Source organism: Mirounga leonina, unplaced genomic scaffold (assembly GCF_011800145.1).
Source record: "Mirounga leonina isolate KUSES-001 unplaced genomic scaffold, KU_Mleo_1.0 Mir_94, whole genome shotgun sequence".
Taxonomy (NCBI): Eukaryota; Metazoa; Chordata; class Mammalia; order Carnivora; family Phocidae; genus Mirounga; species Mirounga leonina.
In genome coordinates, this window is record NW_023270855.1 from 51,189,357 (window position 1) to 51,213,811 (window position 24,455).

The 24,455-nt window shown below is 57.3% G+C and overlaps 1 protein-coding gene across 12 annotated transcripts in view; it reads right to left on the reverse strand.

Annotated features, from left to right (window-relative positions):
- The window catches only part of DNM2 (dynamin 2), an 86,010-nt gene that overhangs the window by 6,022 nt on the left and 55,533 nt on the right, over positions 1–24,455 (reverse strand). For 3 of the 12 annotated variants that reach the window (XM_034997689.1, XM_034997685.1, XM_034997683.1), the window contains exons 8-19: positions 23,016–23,151; positions 21,748–21,815; positions 21,002–21,140; positions 18,613–18,699; positions 16,549–16,619; positions 15,090–15,119; positions 13,184–13,235; positions 12,220–12,231; positions 8,112–8,225; positions 3,910–4,019; positions 1,103–1,214; positions 414–578 (exon numbers count right to left, since the gene is read on the reverse strand). In XM_034997689.1, coding sequence (XP_034853580.1) covers positions 414–578; positions 1,103–1,214; positions 3,910–4,019; positions 8,112–8,225; positions 12,220–12,231; positions 13,184–13,235; positions 15,090–15,119; positions 16,549–16,619; positions 18,613–18,699; positions 21,002–21,140; positions 21,748–21,815; positions 23,016–23,151 — 1,096 coding nt within the window. Of the gene's footprint in view, positions 1–413; positions 579–1,102; positions 1,215–3,909; positions 4,020–8,111; positions 8,226–12,219; positions 12,232–13,183; positions 13,236–15,089; positions 15,120–16,548; positions 16,620–18,612; positions 18,700–19,669; positions 19,809–21,001; positions 21,141–21,747; positions 21,816–23,015; positions 23,152–24,455 lie in introns of all 12 variants that reach the window. The other 9 variants (XM_034997695.1, XM_034997691.1, XM_034997687.1 and 6 more) reach the window with 6 other exon arrangements.

The window sequence follows — 24,455 nt, forward strand, 5'->3', positions numbered from 1 at the left end:
CTTCAAGTACCTATGTAAATGGGAGTGAGCCCCATGTGGCCTGCACCTTCCAATTTGCCAAGAGAGGCTGAGAATCCTGATTCTGATGTTAAAAAGGTAGTGACTCACTCTAATTTTACATTTTGTACAATGTTGGGGCGCCTGGGTGGCTCAGTCGGTTGGGTGTCTGCCTTCGGCTCAGGTCATGGTCCTGGGGTCCTGAGATCAGGTCCCGCATCAGGTTCCTTGCTCAGCGGGGAGTCTGCTTCTCCTTCTGCCCCTCCCCTTGCTCATGGCTCTCCCTCCCTCTCTCTCAAATAAATAAATAAAATCTTGAAAAACAAAAACCAACAGTGTTCAGGCCAAATCTGGCTGTGGCGGCTCCCGCCCCCTCCCCTGTGACAGGCAGGCCCTGGCGGGGGCCGGGCACTCACATTGTTGATCATGAGGTGCATGATGGTCTTTGGCATGAGGTCGCGGATGGACTTGTTGATGATGGCCACATAGGAGTCCACCAGGTTGCGGATGGTCTCCACCTGCCGCTCGAGTTGCGGGTCCATGGAGAAGGTGTTCTCCTGGACTCCATCCTCATTTTCTGCCTGTAGGGGGAGAGAGCAGATGGTGAGGGGTGACCGTGACCTGGGGTGAGAGTGGGGAGCCCCCATTCTCTGGGAAGTGCTTGCCCTGTCCTGCCCACCACCAGCTTTCTGGGGATGTCTCCGATGGCCAGGTTGGCACTGTGGGGCCCTGCCTGCCCATGGCCTGTGCTGCCTGGACCTAGGGTGACCATGGCCTACGGTGATTAGACTTTCTCACCGGGGACCGGAACATGTTAATTTTGGGGCCGAGGGCAGCCATGTTCACTCCACCTCAAGGACAGGAGGAGGAAAGTGAACAAAACAGATGGGATCCCAGGCCATGTATCTCCCCGGCCTTGGCTTTAGTTAGAGAATCTCCTGGGCCCTGATGGCAGAACCCTCTCCCCCTTTCTCCTTTGTTTGCTCAAGAGAGTACGGGCTACGTGCCTGGAAATGACCCATCCAGCAAAACACTGGACCCCCTCCTCTCCCAGGAGGGGTCAGCTCAGCCCAAGGTGTGTCAGCCGGGCAGCACAGTTCCTCACCTGGTCCTTCTCGGGGTAGACCCCGGCTCGGAGGAACGAGGCCTTCCAGCTGTCCACGTCCTCCTGGGAGTCACAGGCCAGCTCAATCTGCCGAAGGTCCTTGTAGACGTTCCTGCAGCAAGAGAAGAGGCACGTTCTTGACCCTGCCCACGGGCCTGGCGGGTGCAGGAGCTGGAGCGTGGGCTCTGGGCTCCAACGGACAGGGACTCACACCTGACCCAGGCACAACCTGAGCCCTGGGATGGCAGGAGCATCTGCATCCTGTTGGGCTGACGGAGCAAAGTCAGTGCCTACAGCATCCAGAACCGTACCGAGGGCAGAGCATGTGCTCATCTGCATCTAGCAGCATCGAGGGGTTTTGTTTTTGGGCTTTAGTCGATGCCTCTCTTTTCCCTGGAAACTGCTCCCCTTTCATGCTCTCCTATGGGGGCCAAAGGCTGTCAAAGATACTCTCAGAAGTGGGCAGGTGTCCCTCAACACCCCTGGTTGGGCAGCTCCCAGCAAGGTGTTTTTAGGGAGGTGACAGCAAAGTTGTCCAAAAGAACATTCTGTGACGGCAGGATCGTTCTCAACTGCTGTTGTCAGCCATGGTAGCAAGAAGCCACAGGTGGATTCTTTGTGAGCACCATGAATAGTGCTAGGGTGACGAAGGAAGTTAATTTGGGTTGCATTTTATTTCGGCCAGTTTACATTCAAATCGCTAACTGGACAGTGTAGGTCTAGAATGTGCCCTGACTCCTGGGCGCTGGGCTGGGGCGGACGGAGGGCTGTGGAGCTGTCCAAGGACGGGACTGAGACTCCCAGCGAAGGCATGGGAGATGCTGGGCGAATGTGGGTCTGCGAGCAGAAGGAAGGCTCAGAGCCACAGGCTGGAGGAAAAGCAGATGGACACTATTTATGGCTGGCATTTATGGCCGATGTTCTGTAGGCCAGGATCTGTGCCACACACACGCCATCCTGTCCCACAGGGCAGGTGTGGCCAAGACGGCCAAGCTGTCCCAAAGCTTCTGTGTGAGACTGGAGTTTGAGGTTAGTCATGGCCTCATGACAGAGCTACGGCCGGCGAGCAGTCCGTGAGTGGCTGCCCTCAGACTTCTGGAAGGAGTCTTAGGGAGTGAGGGGCACGCCTTCGTTGCTCCTTCTCCTCCTCCCTAGGACTGCCTGGAACATCATGATGGCTGGACCTTGGGCAGCCATCTTGAAAAAGGAGGAGGAGGGCGCCTGGGTGGCTCAGTTGGATGGGCGACTGCCTTCGGCTCAGGTCATGATCCCGGAGTCCCGGGATCGAGCCCCGCATCGGGCTCCCTGCTCGGCGGGGAGTCTGCTTCTCCCTCTAACCCTACCCCCTCTTGCGCTCTCTCTCTCTCTAATAAATAAATTTAAAAAAAAAAAAAAAAAAGGAGGAGGAGGTCTCAAGAGTAGGAGCACCTGGGCCTGGAAGCCTGTGGAGCTGCCCCACCTGCCCTGGAGGGTAAAGCCGTAGAAAACCCAAACTTCTATCTTGTTTCCATGACTATTATTCTGGCTTTCCTGAGCTCACTCCTAAATGCTACGCTAGGTACGACCTTCACCCCCTTGCACAGGGGATCAGGGGCTGGGGAGGCGGGGCAGCTGCCCTGCACGCAGCAAGGAAGAGCCTCCCAGCAGGCCTGTCCCAGGACAAAGCCCAGGTTCTCCCACGTGCCCTCGGGCTTCTTAGGTAGGGGAGATGGGGGTGCAGACGGAGGAGCCGAAGAGATACAAAGGTTTTCGGAGCCAGATGATGGCCAAAGTGGGCCCCAGAGCTTTCGGCCAGCCCAGAACAAAGCTGGATTGAGCTATTCTTACATAAAACGTGACATGAGGCTTGCTTCGAACCGACGGGAGCGTGGGAGCGATGGGCAGCAGGGAAGGTGGTCCTGGGGGAGCAGGGAGGATGTGTCCACACTCAGCCCTTCCTCCTGCTCTCGGACCTCCTGCCAGAGCTGGGCCTCTTCCCAAGCTGAGAAAAGCATCTTTGTTTTTGCTAACGTCTTCCCCCAAAGCCCATGGGGGTGGATTCACCAGGGGCCTCCGGGGCCCTTCTCTGTCTACACTCACCCAGGGGTCTCACCCCATCTATGACTTTGAACACTGCCTTGCAATAACAACACCCCAGTTCACACCCTGCCTGGAGCTCGTTCCAGAACACCAGACTCTTGTACCTACACAGCTGCCTCCCCAACTTCCCCACGTGGTGTCTCACAGGCCTCTCTCCCTCGGTGTGGCCCAAACCCAGCCCCTGACCGTCCCCAAGCCTACTCTGCCTTTGCCTTTCCCATCTCAGCGAGGGCAGCTCGGTTCCTGCAGGTGCTCAGGGTCCCCAGGAAATGCCTTCCTCTCTTCCATCCATATCCACCAGGAGTTTGGTCAGCTCTGACTCTCAGAATAGGCCACCTCCTCTAAGTCCTCAGCCCTACCTGGGCCTGGCCCCCACTATCTCCCACCTGGACCAGTGCCACCCAATCAGCCCTGGTCTCCCAGCTCCAGCCCTGACCCCCACTGTGCCCCCCCACAGCCACTGGGGGCGCCCGTGAACACCCAAGCCAGGGCCAGTCCCTCCTCTGCTCAGAACCCTCTATGGCTCCCACCTCACTTCATCATGTCTCTGCCCAGAGATCCTCCTCCCTGTCCACATGCTGGAAGCACCCATGGCAGTTTTCTGCCTCTTACTTGATTCCCTTTCTAGAACATGAGACCCCGGGGCAGGGACTTTATGCAGAAAGTGCTCAGTGGATGCTGCTGAATGACCAAACGAGGCCAGTAACCTTGGCCCCGTGGGCCCTCACCTCTGCTCCGTGTTGAAGATGGCGAAGACGTGCTTGTTGGACATGAAGCCTTTCTCCACATCGCGGATTTTAAGGTTGTCCAGAGGCAGCATGTACTTCTTCTCCTTCTCCTGAGGGTGGAAGGGGAGGGGTCACCATGGACTGTTTAACAGGATCTGAGGATGCCCTGGGCTGGATGCCACCCCAGGGCCTTTGCTGGAATGCTCCTCCTCCCAATGCCCACATGGCTCTCTCGTGCGTCCTTCAGGTTTCTGGGCAGAGGGGACTCTCCTGGAGAGGCCTGACCTGTCCCCACCCTGCTTTCTTGCTCTCTCTCTCTCGCCACCCCCCCCCCCTCCTCCTCCTCTTGGTACTTTCCCTCATGTAACTGGACACACCACATCATCTTGCTCATGGACTTAGGCTACCGTCTGTCACCCAGCCTGATCTGTCAGTTACTCAAGGTCAGGGACTCCTGTTTCTTTTGTTCACTGCTGACACACTGTGGATACTCGACATTGGCCAGCTCTCATTCTACCCAGAATCCAACCCCTTCTCCACCAGGTTGCGTGAATGAAACCATTAACTACTACATCTTCATGATGAGCCTGTAACTGAGTTACCACTGTGATCCCATTTTACAGAGAGGGAGACTGAGGCCAAGTGGGGCAGGCAACGATTCAGGGGTGGGGCTGGGATTTAAAATTCATCAGCTTCAGAAGTTCCTGGAGCTGAAAAGTGAGGCCCCTCGAAGTGATGCCTGAGCTCCAAGGCCACAGAAGTGTCACTCACTTCCTAAGGGCAGTCCTGTTCAGGAAGCGCCCACTGAGTGCCCGGCCTCAGTCCTGATGACTGCCGGGGAAGCAGCTCAGGGAGGATGTGGGTCACGGAAGCCAACGTTTACTCACCGACAGTGGCTAAGCACCCACTATACCCCCAGCGTGGGGCTGGGCCCCTGCAGGTGCATCATCTTAGACCTCCCCATGGGGACAGTGTGTGTGTGGGGGGCGCATTAATGAGTTTTCTACTCAGGAAACCAGAAAACAGCATCAGGGTGCATCAGGATCCCCTGGCTCCCAGGCCCACGTGACCCACAGTCACTCCAGTGACCTTCCCCCATCTCTTCCAGGGGAGCGCTGCGCTCAGAGAGGGAAGGTGGCTGCCACACGGCAGGGGGAGTGGGCCACAGTGGGACTTCAGAAGCCCATGTGCCCCAAAGCCAGGTTCTGCCCATCACCCTTTATGTCCGGGCCTCACCCAGGAATTCACTTTTCGCCTGTTTTGTCCCTGTGTACCAGAAGGCCCCAGAACAGAGCCCAACATGCTGCTGCCTCCAGATTCCAGAACAGCCACAGAGATTGAGGGGAAGGGCGCCAGGGGATCCCTAGCAGGTGGGGATTGGCTCCAAGTTTCAGGACGACAGGAAGAGAGGCAGGAGTGAGCAGCAGGCTTGGGTGCATGGGCTTGGCCCTGCAGCCTTAGGAGCTCAGATGGGCTCTGCCCCTCCCTGGCCATATGCTCTTGGGCAAGCCACTGCCCCCTCTGCCTCAGTTTCCTCATCTGTCAAAGGTGGACAGGGGTCCTGCCCTCCCTGTGCGAGGTGAGGATTAAGGTGAGCGTATGAGGCACTACTAGGGTTTTCTTTTGTGTGTCTCTCATGCCTATGGCTCCAGAGTCCATTCCCTGGGCTCTGGCAGAGAAGGAAGCAGGGCAGAGTACTCCTTCCGGCCGAGCTGCAGTGAGGAGCAGAAGAGGGGCCTGGGGGCCACGGAGCCGGGAAAGCCTCGTTCAGGCTGCATTCTGGGAGTCCAAGCACAGAGGGTGGCAAAGAAAGGCTCCAGGCAAGGCCCAGGGCCCCACCAGCCTCCGCGAGAAAAGTCTTGGGGGCTTTAGAAGGGGCCCGGGCAGGGGTTCCCCGCCCGGAAGATGGTGGAAGGGCCTCTGCTGCCCCCACCCTGCTGTGTCAGGAGGCAGGAAGCTTCCAGTCGGCCAGCCAGGCCAAGTAACTGAGTCACAGTCCTTGTGGGCCCTGAGTGAGACGCCACATCTGGAACTGTTTATAGTGTGATTCCGCCCAGAGTGCAGCGACTGCCTTCCTGGGCTGCTGACACGCACACAGAGCCGCAGAGCCGGGCGCGCACCCCGCCCCCACCCGACCCCCAAAGAGACCTTCGCCTGCACACACAGGCCGCGGACCCAAGCCCTCCCTCCCGCCCACGCCCACCCGCTCCCCAACCCCCTCCTTAGGATTTCCTGCAAACCCACAACTTTCTCCAGATGCGAGCCGGCCCCAGCCGTGCCACGTCAGAAGAGACGAAGTGGATCGGCGCAGGCAGTGGCCTCCTCGCCTGCTCCGAGGGGCCGGGGCGCGGTGGCCCTACTTGCCCCCTCCCCCCCCCCGGGGGGCCTGCAGGATGGACAGCCGGCCCCGCCAACCCAGTGTTCAGACTACCTGTTCAGGGGGCTCTGAATGTGTACAGTAGTCTGCACATTGGTTAGGCTGGGCTCGGGCAAGCGGCGCGTCGGGACCCGCACCCCCCAAACTTGCTGCCGCCTCCACAGCGAGGCTGACCCGGAGGTGAGTGTCGGCGCCCACCGCCCTGCTTCCCACTGGGGTGGAGACCTGGACAAAAGACTGGGGAGTCACAAAAGGGCCTGGATGGGAGGAGAGGTGCCAGGGCGAGGCAGAGGGAGCCTGCCGCCCGCTGAGGGGTCGGGGGGCTCTTGGCTGAATCGGTCCCCTATTCCTACCCCACACTGGAACTGCTTCCTCTCGGTGGTTTTTCAAAATAAAGAAATACGTTCTGCCTCTCTGAGGGGTCTCTGAGAAGGTGGCCTGGTCGTCGGGGGGTCTCGGCCACGTGTGTAACTCTGAGGGTCCCTCCCGATCTGAGCCTGCTTTGTGTCTGGGGCGCACACAGGGCCCCTTTCACAGGCCTGCTGGTTCTCGTTACTGCCGGCGGGCGCTCCCCCCTCCTCCCGCCCGGCGCTTCCGTGCCTCTGGTCTGGCCCACAGGAGGGTCTGGGGCTCCTGCTCTCAACCCCCACACGACGGGAAAATGAAGGAGCCCCTCCTACGCGGAAAGAAGGAGCTCTGAAAACTGGACTGGTGGGGAACTGCCGGGACGGGGTTTGGGCCCAGAAGTCCCTCTACAGCTGCCCAAGGCTGTGGCCAAAGCTGGCACTCCCACCCTGGGCGGAGATGCCTGGGCCCAAGGTGGAGACCAGTCCTCGGCATGCCTGGCAGCTGATGCACCAGAGCAGACTGGGTTTCAGACAACAGGGGCGGAAGGAGGGTGAAAATGCAAAAGCGTCATCCCCACCCGCCCTCAGACAGACTTGTCAATGCCTTCGCTTTGGGCCTCTGTCAGATACCTAACACCGCCCCGGCCAACGGGGAGAGCCTGTAGGCCCAGGAAAATGAGAGGAACACAGTGCCCCTCGCTGGTGACCCTCAGAAGCCAGCCCAGCCCACAACAGAGCAACAGGCAGTCACCCTGGGGCGGCATCGTTCCCGGGGCCACTGAGCCGCGGCCATGTTGTTAAGAGAACGAAGCAAAGCGATGGGCCACTCGGGACGGGAGGATGGGCCCGTGTGGAGGCGAAGGGACCCCGACAGCGGCGCTGCCCGAGGCTGCCCACTGGACTCGCAGCCCTTGTCCACAGGGTCATGGAGACTGCGGTATGAGGCGGCCTGCAGGCTACTCCCCCGGGTCAGTGCTCCCAGAGGCCTCCGCACGTCCTTTGGATAAGGACAAGCACACACGGACCGCTCGAAAGACGCTATGGCTAGGCCCGTCCCGGGGCCCATTCCGCTCTACTTCGTAGATGGGGAGACAGAGGCCTGAGGAGGCTAAGGGCCCAGCTGAGCCTGTGCAGGCTGCAGACGCTGGAAGCCCAGCACCTCAGCAGCCTGGCTGTGAGCCTGAGTCCCTGACCTCGGGCCCTGCCCACTCTGAGAGCCAGGGATGCCTCACTGTGACTTTGGGGGCTGGGGTCAGTTTCTAGCCCACTGAGGGCTCCCCTCCCCCATCTCCCTTCCAGCCTGGAGGAGTGGAGCTGCCACCCGGCTGGACCCCTAGGGGGCCAGCCTGGCCATTGCCATTCTCTGCCGGAGCTCGGGGATACTGGCGATGCTCAGGGAGCCTTTCTTGAATGAACCAGAGTGAATGAGTGAGCACCCACCCATCCCAGCCGCACCGCCCTGCCCGCCAGCCACTCACCTCCTCATCTTTGTACCAGGAGAGAGACTCCGCGGTCAGCACAAACCAGTACTCCTTGGAACCTCCCTTCATCAGGCTGATGTTGTTGATGGTCAGCCAGCCCCTGCGGATCACCTGGGGGGGAGGGTGTCGCTCAGAGGACAACGCCCGCCACCCCGCCCGGCCCACCCCGTGCAGTGGCCAGGGCCCCTGTCCCCAGTAAGGAAGAGGGACCATGGCAGGAACACCTCCAGCCCGAAGCCAGGCGACCCGACTCCACCTTGCCCCTAAGCATTTCCCCCGGCAACCAACATGGGACGCCCAGGCAGACAGACACAGGGCACGCACGCTCACTCGCAGGCCCAGAGCTGGCAGGGAGCGGACCCCCAGGAGACCCCCTGCACACACGGGATTAGGTTCTGTTCGCGCAGGCAAGAACGGGTATGCCCGGCTAGAAGGGGCCCAGGGAAGGTCCCGGGCCCATACGTGTGTCACATGGGACGTGACCATTGGAGGAATCACACCTGCAAGATGCAGGTACCATGCCGCCCTCAGACCCCGCCCCTTGCACCCTCTGAAAGGCGGCTGTTGAGGGAAGGCTGGAGGAACCTGCTACACAACGGAGGGGTTCTTTCTCTCCTTTCGTGGCTGACCAGCAGAGGCTCAACACAAAGCGGCAACTCTGCTGCCCACTCTGTTGGCTCATCTGCCCCACTCACTCAGGAGGACAGTCGGTGGGCAAAGGGACCTGCGCTGAACAGGGATCGTGGCCAGTCTCTGTCCTGGGGCTCCCTTCCCCACAGCCTCTTTCCAGAAATTAGGAGGAAGGGATGCTTCCACCCAGAGGGCTGGAGCCAAAGGTCTGAGCCTGGGGAACCTGCAGGGGGATCATGCCCCACACTGGCTTCAAACCCGGGGGCAGGCCTACTGTTCTCTGACACGTTAAGGTTCTGGCTGGAAGACCCCCAGATGGAGCTCATCTGGCCGCAGCAGTCATCTGAGTAGGAGGCAGAACCCAGGCCTACGCAGAGGACTCACCTGACAGCTATTTTGTAGGCAGCCTGGGGGGCCATGGTCCTATGTTCCCTGGGTCATGAGGTATGTGTGGGCTGGAGCTGCCCATCAGTCTGGGCTGGGGACCCCAGGGCAGCGGGAAGCACATGGAGACACAGGCAGGGCCATCTGGGGCCCAGGCAGCAACAGACCGGGCCAAGCTACAGACGTGCGGCCAAGGACAGCTGGGAAGGACTGGTGTGGACTTCCCCCCGGGGTGGGGCGTGCCAAAAGCACGAGAGATGGGGCTCCAGGGATGACTCTGGGGGCTACATGTCTTCCTAATGGGTGGGTCTCAAGAGGGTCTTCATCCCCTGCTCTCTGACCTGCCCCCAAGCCTGTCAAATCTTCACAGGGCCCCCTGCCTCCTATGGCTGGAATCAGGCTCTGAGCCTCAGAGGCCATGAAGGTGGAGGTGGCCTGAGTGCACCCAGGGACCCCTGCAGTACCCGGAAGCCCTTGCCCAGGCTGGGGACAGCACGGGATCCCACCTGGCAGCCCTTCTCCAGGCTTCCTAGTGATGACGAGAGCACCGGGGAGACCTGTGGCCACCAGGAAGCACCTGCCCAACCATGGGCTACCTGGCGGGCTAGGGGGCAGAGGCTTCCGGCCCCAGTACGCTCATCCTTGCAAGGCACCCTGGTTTAGGACTGAACATCTGGAGTCCTGGGAATACCCCCAGGCCCAGGCAAAGGGGAATGTCTGGTCACGCTGGGGGCAAGGCTGGTCTTCAGACTCAGGCCCGAGGCCATCCTGCACATGACCCGGGAAGGAGTCCCTGGTCCCAGGGCGGTGCGGGTCTGTGTGTTCACACCGGCTCCTTCCTTCCCCACCCCAGGGGGCAGGGCAGGGCCTGCTTAGCCTTAGCCCAGGCCAGGCAGATTAGATACTTCTATAAACTTCAGTCACTGACAACCAGGGGAGGGGGAGCAGGAGGTGAACACAGGTGGTGAACGCTCCCCAGAAGAGAAATCTTCATAGGGTGAGGCCTCTCTACTCTGGGGCCCAGCCTAGCTCCCGAGGGGGCAGACGTGCCCCACCTGCTCCTCAGGGGCCTGGCTCACCTGCCGCCACCCTCAGTGAGCAGCGGGCAGAGCTGGCCGACAGGGCCCTGGCCACGCTATGGGCAGTGTGGCCTCAGGGTGGAGGCACTGCCGGGCCGGGCCGGGAATGGCACAGCTGAGCATCGAGGCAGGAGGCTGCTGGGTAGATTTGGAGAAGCCTCCAAGGTCCCCTTCCCCTCGAGCTGCCCAGAGAGCTGTCTGTGTGGGAGCCAAGTGGGGTCAGAAACGAAATCCCACCCCGGGGAGTTGTAAGCCGTGGGCTGCAGACACATGCGCGCGTGGAGTCTAGAGGAGAGGGAGTTGGGCCTCCTCAACCAAAAGCCAGACTTGTGCCCCAGGGGCCTGGCTTAGAAGGAGGGGGGCAGGGGACAGAAGAGTCATGCAGGCTCCCACGCTCCAGGGTGCACAGCGACAGGCATGCAGGCACGCCCGGGACGGGAGGAAGGGCCGGCCGGGAGCAGCACGGGCGGGCGGCTGGTAGGAAGCAGCAAGCTGGGGCCCGCCGGCAGGGTGGGTCAGCCTCCTCCTGGGTGAGGGTCTCAGCCTGAGTCGCCTGGGGCAGGAATGGAAACCATGGCTGGGAGACCCGGGGGGCCCACAGCCTTGACGGATGTGGCAGGGCTGGGCTTTGTGGTTGGGGACGTGGAATCTGGCAGGGAAGAATGACTAAACTTCTTGGGGTGCGAGAAGCAGGCCCCTGGGCCACGTGTGGAGGGAGGAAACGGTTCAAAGAGCACTGGGGGTGACATGGGGAAAAGTGGGAGCCACAGGCCTAAGGACCAGCCATTCTTCCTGCCACTACCCCACCCGACCATGCCCAGCGTTGGCTCTCTGTGCACCTTCCACGCCCCGGATGCAGCGCAGCCCTGGCACAGGATCGGCTCAGCTACTGCAAAGACCCCCGGGGCTCACCAGAAGATCCCTGCCAGAGGGCAGCAGTTGGGCCGCCCAGTGCCTCAGGGGCCGGAGGTGGGAGAACATCCCGGAGAAAGGAGGCCTAGGCCCTGCTCTCTGAGGTGGAGAGCTGGGGCTGAAGCCCGCTGCCTGGAGGTGAGCACCTTGAAAACAGCTCACCTCTCAGATGGGAGCAGCACCTGCTCCCCCACTGGGCTGGGCCACACTCGGAGAGGAGGTGTTCCCTATAACAGGGATGGCAAATACCATTCATCGCGGGTGGCCCCACTGATCAATGCGTGGCAGCTGCCACCTTAGTGAGAATTCCGGACGCAGCCGGAAGGGGGGCTAGGATCGATTAGTGATGTCCGCCGCAGGCCAGATACAAGAGAAGGGAGCAAGTGGAACAGATCTCATCAATCATCGTATCTGCCACGGGGACAGAATGATAGTGGCAGCATCCAGGAGAGAGTTCCCTGATCAATCAGTCATGTCTCTCATGGGTGTTGGAGGGGTGTCACGTGCAAAGCTACAACGTGGAAAAAACATTCTTTGACCAGTTAGTCACATCTGCCACAGAATGGGGAGTGGTGGCATGCTCAGGAAAGAATGCCAGGATTGATTAGCTGTGCCTACCTCCGGCAGAGCCAGGGAGAGGCACAAAGGAAAGAGTGCTGGATCCATTAGTAATGTCTGCCGTGAGTGCAGGAGGAGGAAATTTCGGCATGGTGATGTCTGCACTGGAGTGGTGGCAGAGGCAGGAACGAGTTCCAGTAGGACTTAAGCAAAATCTTCCCTGGCCAGGGAGGTGAGGGGAGGGGAGCTTGGGAGGTGTTAGCTGAATATTTGCCATCCCTGACCTATAGGAAACTAGCTAAATGTGTCAGGAATGGGCTGGCGGGTGGGCCTCCTACAAAGATGGTGGTCAGGTTAGTGTCTGTGTGAGTTGGCTTATGCCCAGGGAAACACGAAGTCCGGCGGGCGTTGGCCATGGCAGGCGGTTTTTAGGTTAGCTTGATTTTTAGTTGTTTCGTTATTCTAGGGACATTACAGGGTGGCGGGGTCTCCACCACTCTTAGGTTCTCTAATGTTTGCTACCACGCTAAGTGGGTACTTACCAAGATCTCCCCCTTTGAAAATGCAAAGTTAGGATTGTGGGTAAATCAAAGAAGAGCAGGCAGAGGAAAAGAAACATAAGGGACATGAGAGGACAGAGAAAAAGCAGGAAAAGCACAAAAAATGGGAGGAGAGAAGAGCAGGGGAAAAAAACAGCAAAAGAAAAAAAATTACATGCTATTAATTATATTCATGGTGTTAATATTTAATTCATTATCATCTCCCGAAACAAAAAAGCAACAACATATGTATTACCTACGGCAAGCACAAAAAAATCATGCAGTGGTTACATCCTTCTTTTCCAGAGGGCTCTACAATCGTGCAGGATAGCAGAGCCCCACCCCTGCCCCCACCCCCACCCCATCTAATGTGGAGAAGCGGGGTGGGCACTGACAGAAATTTTTGCAAATATGATGTGTTTCCTTAAAGAAAAAAAGAGGCACCTGATACGGGCATATATGACTCTGTTCATATTGTTCATGCCCAAGGCCTCTGGCTGGGGCATGACATCGAGGTAGAAAACCCTTCCCATGGCTCTGGGCTTCTCCGGGTATGGGGCTCAAAGCACCCGCAGGCTCCCCAAACTGCTTATCACAATGCAGCCTCCCACCCAGGCCCTCCCACAGATTCTGAGTCTCTGGGGCTAGGACCAGGAACCCAATTTGTCTGCAGACACCCATGGGTGACTGGGCTGCCCCCCTCTCAAGGGTCAAGTTCTAAGTGTGGCCTTGGATGTCAGACAGGGCCTTGTGGGTGTACAAATTTGCCCCCCAGCCTGTGCCAGAGCTTCAGCTCAAGGATGGGTTTCCTGAAACATCAAAACCTGAACAGACTCAAGAGGCTGGGGAGTGGGGGTAAAGGGTCTGGTAGGACATGCCACGAGCCAGGCACCATCACTGGGCTCAGTGGTCCCTAAGTGCCCATAGGCCCCAAGGGTAGAGCTATGGGCTGAGGGGGGCGGGCTACCTGGTTGGGGATGGCTCTCTTCTTGTTCAGCTGTGTGCTCCTCTGCTGGGCGCTGAAAACAAAGCAGAGAGAGGACTCGTGTGGCGACACGCGGGAGGGACTCTGTCCCTTGGGGAGGTCAAGGGGTCAGCTAAGGGCAGAGGCAGAGAGAAGCCCCTTACGCACAAGGGTCTGCCCAAGGGAAAGAGTTGGGCTCATGCAACAAGAAAATGTATTTAGTTAAACTAAGGCTCCGAGGCCTTGACCTCAGCCACTCCCAAGAGCACCAGCTATTTCCAGGGGTCAATGGCCCCAGAGCCTCCAAGGCGGGGGCCCGAGAAGCTGGACTCCCAGGTGGCTGGGAGGGGGCCGTAGTGGCTTCAGAATAACCTGAGCACCAGGCTGTTTGGGGGTCAAACTTGAGGCTTCTTCCCACCCTCTCTTCCCATCACTGACCCCGGCACCAAGTCTTCAAAGGCTTTGACCACAGAGCCGGCCAGCCTGGGAGATCAGACCATGGGACAGCTGCCCACCGTGAAAACATCTTGGATGGCTCCTGGCCCAATGCAGAGGAGAGATAAGGTCCACAGGGTGTGTTTCTCTAAGGTCCCTTATTTGTCTATAGTCCCTGATCTCTTTTCCTCTTCAGCTATCCTGTTTCCTAGCTAATTTGTGCCACACAGATGAAGGTCACATATCTTGTATGTGGGAACCTACTCAGCTCCCTTGTTCATCCTGTTTTCCACTGGGACAATCACAACGCCACCTGCAAATAACGGATATCTCCTATAACTTAGACATCCTATTTTCTTTTCTTGTCGTATTCCTTTAGGAATAAGATATTCCTTTAGGAATACATATTGCTTTAGGAACTTTCAGAATATGACAAGGCAAACCACCTTGTTTCATTCCTTTACTGGCTGCCTCTGGGGCTGTACCTGAAAGTTCAAGCTAGCTGTTGGGATAAAGGAGAAAGAGAGAGAGAGAGAGAGGAGAAAGGGGGAGAGAGAGTTAAGGAAATACGCTTCTCTTCCTAGATCAGTAAAGGTTGAAACATTAAGTACGGGGGAAGAATTTATCCAACAATTTTCCTAACATTCAGTGGATTCATTACAGAGCTTTTTCTCTGGGTCCTGGTTTTTGCATTTAGAGGGCAGTGAGAAAGCAGCCCAGAACATCTAAGCGCAGGATGGAGTTCGGTCAACAGTGTCTGAAGGAGACAGGACTGATTAAGCCACGCACAGTGATGGCTGGATGCCAGTGAGGTCCCGGATGTGCTGCTTCCGAGGGGCTTCCTGGCTCCCACCTGCCCCTGGCAGCCGATGGAGCTGCCCCTTTCCCTTGCCTCTACCCAATCAGGAATGTCTTGCTATCGGGGATGGGGGGTGGGAGGGAGTGGGGAGTGGTGGGGGGAAGGAGTCCAAAGTCCTCCCGCCGGCCTACAGGGCCCTCCTGGCAACGGGGCCTGGGCTCTCACCTCCACCTTGCTTGGGTCTCCCCATGCCTCCCTGCTTCTTGGCCTTCCTTCCTTGTCTCCAACACTGTTTGGGTCCCCTGACTGTCACCTGGCGGTCTCTCCAGGCCACATCCCTTGCTCCACTTTCCTACAGCCCCTCACCTACTCTCCTCTCCAACTCTTGTCTGCCTTGTGACAAAGTGATCAGTAACACGTGTCCGGCCTGTGGGCTCTAGAAGGGCAAGGCTAAGTGTGGCTTGTTCACCGTCCTGCCCCAAAGGCCCCGCACCGGGCCTGGCTCCAAGATAGTGCTCCAAGGCTATCCAGCGGGCCCGCGGGGACATCCCCCCCAAGGCTGGGACCCTGGCTTGTGCCTGGGCTGGGCGGAGCCTGGCACCCTGGGCCCCCACGCCCAGCCAGGGCGACCCCGTTCACACACCAGGAAAAAGGCACACAGCAGGCAATACCCACCCGGTCACCAGCTGCTCAGTATAATAACAGCTGGGGGAAGTGGGAAGGCCCAGGAATCCAGAGGAAAGAGTGGAGTGGTCAAAGGAAAAACAGGAGAGATTGTGAGAAGGAACTGTGGATGAAGTGTGAGAAGCAGAGACATCAAGGTGAGGAAAACAGCAGCAAACCAAAGAGGGGACCAGCGTTTCCAGCCCCCACACACCTGGCTGCTGGGGGAAGAGGCGCAGGGGGTGCACCTGCGGTGCAGCCCGTGGTCAGGGTCCCCCAGCCCTCCCAAAGCAGGGACGGCGCAACCAGGGCCCTTGGCTCATCTGGGCATGGGGAGCAGCTTCTGATCATGCCCTCATTCATTCGTTCATTCATTCATTCCTTCCACTCACCTACCAACTGCCCAGCAAAGATCAGCTGACCAACTGTGTTGAGTGCAATTGTACATGTTCCACTCAGTAAGTGCTTAGTCCAGCACAGAGACCCCTGAGCGAAAGATCCTCTTGTCCAGCCTGCTAGCCCAACACTGGGCTCTAACAGGCACTTCTCCACAAGAAAGCCTCCCTGCAACCCCGAGGCCAGGCCAGAAGGTGGCCCTCCGGACTCAACACAAGCCTCACACAGCCCTGACCCCAGCAGTGATGGCACTGTGTCTTAACTGGTTTGGTGCATGTCTGTCTCTGGCACGGGACCTTCCTTTGAGGGTGGGGACCTGGGTCTGTGCTTGCTCACTGCTGTGTCACAGAGCCTGGCACAGAGAACACACACCAGAAATGCTAAGCAAATGCAAGGAAGCTGGCTACTGCTGATTCCGTGATTCTGTTGGGCTCAGGCAAGAAGACCTTCAGGAGCCACCAGAACAATCTACATGACGCCCAAGCTGGCTGAGGGCGGGCCCAGGGGCTGGGGGAGTCAGTGAGTGATGCTTGAGGCCACGAGCATTTACATCTACATCATGCCAAAATCAGAGATCCCTGCGCTGGCCCCTTATCCAGGTGCCATGGAAAGTTCCAGTTTTGAATCTATGGTATATAGACGGAAGCCACGGAGGGCCTGGACAGCACCTCCCAGAGAGCAGCCCCCAGAGTCGGAGCCCAGAGCTCGTGAGACGCTCCGTGAAAGGGCCAAGTGCAGATGGGGGAGTCCGGGGAAAGCTGCACAGTTTATGGAAGGCTCTGAGAAGTCACGCAGGAAGGAAAGCATGCTGCCAGCCTCACCCTTCCCAAGGCGGCTGACCAGAGGTCGGCCCCACAGGAGGCATGTTGAGGACAATGAGGATGGGGGCTGCTGTTAGCCCAGGAAAGCTTCCAGATACCCCCAGGCGGCTCCAGGCTTCACCCCAGTACCCTGACAGAAAGACCCTCTTGCCCTAGTCGGCTGAGGGAAGCCAACTCGGCCACCTCCCTCGGGGCCTGGCTCTGAGGGCAGGCACTGGTGCCACCCACCAGCCACTGTCCTGAAAAGTACATACTTGGCAAATCCAATAAAGTCCTCGTGGTTCGTGTTGATGTAGGACTGCTCGATGTCAATCAGAAGAAGAATCTGGAAGAAAGTGGGGTTAGCTATGAGCACCGAGCTGAGCTTGGCGGGGATGGCAATGGCGGGAGCCCTTCCCACACCCACCAGCAGGGGGAGCTGGAACCATACTGCTTCCCAGGCACATACATACCTTGGGGTACATCTGCAGAGGGAAGGGGGCATGGGTACTTTGAACCTTCAGGGCCTCACAAAAAAGCAAGCCTGGGCCAACAGAGCAAAGTGAGGCAGCCGTGTGGCGGCTTCAGGCACAGCCTCTGGGGCTCACCACCTGGGCTGCAGTCTCGCTCGGCCCCTGCCTGGTGGTGGGACCCTTGGCCACAGGTTACTGAACAGTGGGAAGGGGCAACGAGAGGCCCGACTGCATAGGGTTAAATAATTCACAGCATGTTTAGAGTAGCGCCTGGCGTGTTGTAAGTGCTACATTAAAACAGCAAAGGCAGGGGCACCTGGGTGGCTCGGTCAGTTAAGCGTCTGCCTTCAGCTCAGGTCATGATCCCAGGGTCCTGGGATCGAGCCCCGCGTCGGGCTCCTTGCTCAGAGGGGAGTCTGCTTCTCCCTCTGCCTGCCGCTCCCCCCTGCTTGTTCTTTCTCTCTGACAGATAAATAAATAAAATATTTAGGGGCGCCTGGGTGGCTCAGTCAGTTAAGTGTCTGCCTTCGGCTCAGGTCATGACCCCAGGGTCCTGGGATCGAGCCCTGCATCAGGCTCCCTGCTCAGCAGGGAGCCTGCTTCTCCCCTGCCTGCCACTCCTCCTGCTTGTGCGCGCGCTCTCTCTGTGTCAGATAAATAAAATCTTAAAAAAACAAACAAAAAAAGAAACAAACAAAAACCCAGCGAAGGCAATTTGGCCAGGTGAGGGCATGAGAATGGAACACACAAACCCAGGCGACTAGGAGCCAGTCAGGATGTCATCTCAGCTAAGGGACAGGCCTTTACACAACACCCTGCCTCTTCCTGTCATTTCACTGTGCCTCTGAGCACTCAAGCGTGAAACACGCCAGGCACTTGGACCTTGTGGGATTGCTGGAAAATGCTGGGGGGCTCTGTGCATGGGAGCCACTGTTGCTGGTTTTATAAGCCTGAGCGCCATGGGCCAGAGCCCTGGGCCGGCGCCCAGAGGTGCTGGCCGTGGGACAACCAGGCACTCTGGCGTGGCGAAGGGACAGCCACATCCCTGATGACAACAAAACTGGAATCTTTCAAGCTTTTGATACAACTTCCGGGCTACAGAAGCCACATGGGCTGGGGCGCAGGCTGACTGGGGGACCCTCTGAAGGACAAATGAGCCATGTCCTGCTCCACTGATGGTGACACGGGGGGCATCACACCCGAACCCAACACGGGGGCCTGTTCTGGTTTGAACAAACACCGGCGAAGAGGTCACGGTGGACGACTGGGGGGAGGGGCCGAGACCAGATGAGGGTCCCACGGGGACGAAAGGACAGCCGTGGGCTCACTGGGCACGTGACAGGTGAGACCCGTGCCACAGCGGTGTGGGGACCGGCCCCACTCTCTGTCCTTGTGTGTGCCTGGACGGTCTCCACGAGGGAACTGTTAAAACCTAAAAAGCACCCACACATCCTCTGCTGGGCGAACGGGTAAGAAAGCTGTGGCCCACGCACACCACGGGACACCACTGAGCGATCAACAGCAACAACCTTCGCAAACACCCCGTACAACAGGGATGAGTCCTGAACACTCTACGCTGAGTGAGGGAGGGCAGAACCAAGATGCTACATACTACACGCGTCCATTTGAGTGACATTCTGGACAAGGGAGCAGACCAGTTGTTGCCAGGGCCTGGGGGCTGGGGTTGGCGGTGGGGCAAAGGACAGGAATTTTGAGGGTCACGGAGGTGGGGGTCTGACTGAGGTGGGGGTCACCTTGCTTTACGCATCTGTCATTATTCAAGGCAATGTATGCTCAAGATTTAAGCACATTAAAAAAATTACACACATAAATTATACCTGAAAAGTCAAACAAAAAGCCAATTACCTGGTCCTTGGTTCTCCCCTCCCGTTCCCGGATGTAGGTAGTGACGATTCGCTCCGTCTCTTCTCGCAAGCGGGGGTAGGAGCTGAGCTGGGGGTTGGGGGGGGGGGTGGCATTGGTTGAGTCCTCATGGCACAGGAAACAACATGAACCACAGAGAGAACACGGGGGAAGGGGAGTGACCAGGGGTGGGCCTACCGAGTCCCCACCGCACTCCTGTCTCATAGCTGCCCTAGCTGGGAGACAAGAAGGGGACGGTGGGGCGACGGTGTGCCAGACAGAGTGACAGGGCGCCCACGCACGAGCAGAGATGCTTTTTGAGAGTGGATCTGAAGGTGGAAAGTGGCAAGAGAAAGTGGGTGGTGTGTGTCTACTGCCCGAGAGTGATGGCCACCCCCTCCGCCCAGCACGGGGTGAGAGCAAGGACACCAAGCCTAATCAGGGCCAGCGGGCCAGTGGGGTGGGAACTCTCGCCCAGCTCGTGAGTGAGTAGCGCCTGTTCTAGGATGACGGGAGCGGCATCTGGGCCATCTACCTCAGAGGGACCTCCTTACAGAAGGCTCTTCCCCGATCCTAACTGAACCAAACACAGAGAAGCCCACCCTCCAAGGTTTGGGTTAAGTCCGCGTGTTGGGGAAAACTGAGCGGACGGTCAAAGTCACTAGTGGAAAGCCTCTGAATTGCCCCTTAACACACAAACTCGCAGGTCCGCACACCAATCACAGTTCACGCTGGGTGACGGGTGGAGACCCTCTTCCTCTAATTAGGGGTTCCGGGAACAGGCGCGCCGCTCGTCCCCACTGCCTGCTTGGTGACTGTCCCTGGCAACACCCCAGGCCTCCCGTCCCCATCAGAGCCCAAACTGGAAACGTGGAACACCTAGGCACTGCAACTCCCCCCTCTCGTCTGCCAGGCAAAGTTGAGATGCTGCCAAGCAAAAGGTGGCCCACGGAAGGGGGTGCCTGCTGAGGCAGACTTTCCAGATGCGCAGGTGGAGACTAACATGGGGGGAGAGGAGATGCGGGACAAATGCGCAGGTGACAACAAAACCTTCGGTTACCTTCTCGGCACACTTTTTAATGACCGTGGCCAGCTCTGAGACCACGAGATCAACACACTTCAAACTCGGCTCTTTAAGCTTTACAATCTGTTTTTTCACAATGGCTTCAAAGGCCATGTCGGGGGTGAAGAGCCCCGTCCTGGGTCATGCGGAGGGCGGGATGAGGTAGAAAGACACCCAGGGACAGTGCAGGCCACACACGTGGGATGGGAGACAGAAAGAGAAGAAAGGAGAGTCAGCTGGTTAGTGACATGCAAGTAGGAGCCTGTGCCCGCATTTGCCCCGGAAGCTGCTTCAGATCAAGGAGGAGTCCTGGGTCGGAGGGCAGGCTGGGGCCGGGGTGGGGCTGGGGGTCAGTATCACCATTCAGACGGCGAAGGGAATGTGAAGCCCTCGAATTTTCACACCTGTGACAGGGGACTCTGGGACAATAATCTCCACCCCATCTAGGTTTTTCTCTCTCTCCCTTTTCTAATCGAAGAAGCTTAAGAAGCAAATGTGGGCTGTTCCAGACTGAGACAGAAGGCTCAAGCAGAGTTTCCCTGCCTTAGGAGACTGACCCAGGGCTCTGGGGCCTCTGCGGACGTGCAAGCATAAACCGCCCGCTGGGAAGGACTTCAGCTGTCCGGCCAAAGCGTGCTGCCCTGGGAACCAGGACCGCGGGGGAGCCCAGTGCGTCCCGCCGGCCAGAGATGGTGGCCCGTGAACACCAGCACACAGATGCCTGGGGCCTAGTGGCTGGGAGGACGTGCTGCCTGGGGGGACAGCTCCACACCCGGAGGGAGCCAGGGCTGCTGGTGGAGGCAGCAAGGAGCGGAGCCAGCTTTGCTGGGCCGGACACCCACTCAGTCTGCTGTCAGCATTCGGACCTCTCTTAGTGCCTTGGGGACAGAGAAGTGGCTGGCTCCAGAAAGCCTGAGGGTGCCAGGCATTCGTTAAGAAGGGGTGACGGCTTGGGGGGGGGATTCAGGGAGCTTGGCCTCCCAACAGCTGACGCGGGGTCCCTCTCTGCTTCCCAGAAGGCAGCAAAGCGACAGCCCAACGAAACCCCCACGTCCATCAGACACATGCTAGGCTTGGTATCAGGGTCCCAGGGAGCCCTGCCCACCAGTCAGGCCAGTTCTGGAGGCTTGGCGCACCCCCCCTCCCTCCCAGACATCGCACCCAGTCCAACGCCGCCGCCCGAGCCCCAGGGAGAAGGCCACATTCTTGGAAACTGAGGTAATCTGGGTGGGGGGAAGGGCAAAGGCTGGAGCAGCACTGGGAGCCTGATACCAAACCCCCATACCCCCGCTTCCAAGGCCAGGAGTCACCCTGCCAAGGGCCCAATACCTTACTGGTACACTGCCTAACTGTATTGATTAGCTCCTGGATAACCAGGTCGACACATTTCAGACAGGGCTCTTTCAGCTTGACGACCTGCTTTTTCACAATGGCCTCGAATGCCAAGTCCGGGGTGAAGAGCCCGGTCCTAAAACCATCCGTACCCGGGGGTAGGGGAGATAAGTCAGAGAGAAACAAAGCACGGTCAGCAATTTCATAGGCACGGGCCAGGGCCCCGAGACTGAGTCAGGTCTGGGGGTCGGATGCCTGCATCCACTGCCTGGAAACCCACAGGATGACCCGAGGACCCCAGGGTTGATGGAAGACTGGACAACCAGAGTGACTACTTTTGTCGGATAACAGAGGGGACCTAGGAGTCTCACGGGGGACCTGTGATGGGGACGCATGCTGGGTTCCTGTAATCGTGACTCAGCTCTGGCTCCCCGCAACCCCCCGGGGCAAAGCTACAGTGAGCTTTCTAAGCTGGGCTCATGCCAACTGACTGGGCAGTTTAACCTACATTTAACCCAAGGGCGGCAAGCAGCCCCGTGGCCTACAACAGATCCACACAAGACAGCACATCCGCCCTCGAGTGCCCTTGGAGGCCCACAGGAGAACTTAAAGCTACCAAAAACCACCCAGGAGCCCTCTCCAGGCCTCACACTCAGGGCACCTGGAGGGATAGGGGACCAACTGGCTGGAGAGTGGCGCCGTGGAGCTGAAGGGAACATGGCAGCTCTCCCCTTGGAACTTGCCTGACTCCGTGGATGTTCTTAATGGCGTAGCTGATCTCGCGCCGTAAATCCTTCTCGTCAAACTCCATCTGAGAGCAGACAAATCACTCACATGCAAAGAGGTACCTGCGGCACCCCCACAACAGGTGTGTATTTGGGGAACGTATGTCCTGTGTGTGGCTGTTTTCACACGACAGACTATTTCACTGGTCAAAATTTTTAAAAACATTAAAACCCAATTTCAGCGAGGATGGTTTGAAATGAACACTCTCACTCTCTCTCAGAGGGAACATGAATTCACATAAACTTTTTTATGGACTATTTGGCAGTACCAATCAAGGTCCTCCAAACACGTAACTATACTCTCAGGCAGTTTTAAATGGTCTAGAAACCTACCTCGAGGAATTCATAAGAATTAGTTATGTTCATAGAACTATTCGTAACTGCTAAAAAATGTGAAAACAACTTAAATGTCTAATAATGGGAGACTGGTTCAATGTATGATGGGACATCCATAAGATATTATCTTGCCATTAGCAATGCATGAAATGTAAATGATTGGTTTGGAAAGATGGCCACCATATGAAAAAAGCAGGGTACAGAGACACAATAAATCGTTTTTCAAGTATGGATGAGCAGATGTGCTGTGTTGTGTGTATGCTGGGGACTTACCCGTTTGCACAGAAATAATCCTGAAAGGGCAAACACCGAGATGCTAACGGGAGTTGTCTGCAGATGTTAGGATTATGGGTGTTTTCATCCCTTTAGCTTTTGATCTTCTACTGAAAATAATTTTACTGGTTTTCATAAAAATGATGTATGAAAAGTATAAAACTTCAAGCAAATAAAAAAAAATCTCAAATCCCACAACTGACATTTTTATGAGTATTCTTGCAGATCTGTCTATGCAAAGACACACATCGAGACACAGCCTTCATGTGGAAGGGTGCTGTAAATATTATCTGTATGCTATGCTATACGTGTTGGCTCCTTAACCTGCTTTTTTTCCCCTTCACCACGAGGAGGGCATTTTCCCATGAGAATCGACCTATGATTTCTATGTATTTTGCAAAGAATGTGTATTGGTTTTCGTCAGAGGGCAAAAATGGAACTTTCCTATGGGTCTGCTGCACACCTCGAAGCTGCCTGCTCAGGGAAGGAAGCCCAAAGGTGACATCTCCACCACCTCCGCCCACAGTAGGCAGAAGCCTGGAGGCAGGAGCTCAAGACCCCCTGGCCTGGGAGGAGGCCCTGACCAGAGTCAGGAGGGCCCAGCCCGGTAGCGCTACCTTCACCAGCTCAAAGGGAAACCGCTCATGGAAGATGCGATTGATTCGGGCACCCCCGGAGAGCTCCAGCGTGTCCACTTGGTCTCCAGAGCCTTCGATCCTCTTTTCAAAGTCCACCCCAAACTGCTGGACCATCCTACCAGGAAAAAGAGAACCCGAACATCAGAGGGGAGGTTGTGACACAGCTCCAGAATCACGCTCTGAGTCAAGCCGTGGCTTATATGCTCCTTTTCATTTTTTTAGCAGCACGATGTACGCGTAGACCAAAACAAATAAATTACAGGACTACCCATGGCACGCAATCACGACACGCCAGGCCCGCTCTATGGGCCCAGTACAGTGATTGGTGGGTAGCAGTTTTTACTCCCATTTTGCAGATGGTAAGAGTGGGGGGTGAGGTCACAGCTTAGCAACCTCTGCCCTGACCAGGCAGAACTGTGAGTGAAAAGGTAGCCCCTCCACACAATTCAGGTGTCTTTGCCCCTCTGAGCCTCTGAGCCTCTGCATAGTGAGTTGATCTTAACAGTGTCCCCACATGGGGTCATTGTGAGGATTCAAAGAACTTCTAGATTTTATTAACTCCAAGAAATCACCAATCCTAAAGAGCACTATTAGTCTGTACCCCCACAAAAAAGAAAAAATGCCAGAAAAACTGGCTAATTAATGGTGATTCACCTCAAACTTCTGAATTCAGGGAAGTTAAAATGTTTTTCTTTTTAAAAAGTGCTCACATAATTGATGAAATATGTTAATACCACACATGGGCCCTTGGAACCCAGCCCAGCCCTTAAAAAGGTCTCCAAGTGTTGCTGATTAGTACTGTGACCATGTGAGCAGCGGAAAACTAAAGTGTGTATTAGTGTTCGGTTTTTCTTAGCATTTCTAGTTGTTTCCCCAGTTTCTTGCACTGTCTGCCTTAATCATTTCTGGATCTCTGCCCCCCTCCAAATTCTTGATGTCCTCAAGTTCTGCGTGCAGTCTGCCCTGAAGGGGAGCTGCTGCAACTGAGGGACCAGCCCCCACTGGGCCAGCAGCATGAAGCACAGTTTGCTAGCGAAGAGATGCCCAGCGCTCGTGAGCAAACACGGCTGATGCCTTCAAGACGCCGGGGCAGCCAGGCGTGGCTGCCAGTGAATAGGGTTCTCCCTGGACACCCGGTGGGAGGGCAGGCATAGGGTGATCTCAGATCCCAAGAAACTCTTTGCCCACAAGAAGTAAACAGTGTTAAGTTTGAGCATAAAAGCATTCTCACCCCTGAACCCTCCACCATGCAGTGCTGAGTGGCGGGGGGCGGGGAGGGATGGACACGGACAGCAGGGTTATGATGGCCATTGCGGGTGGTGTCCCTCTGGTGTGTCCAGGGGAGGAGCCACATGGGTGGCACCATCTGCCTTATGAGCTGCCAGGGAGTTTCTGGATCGCACTCTAGCCAAGCACCCA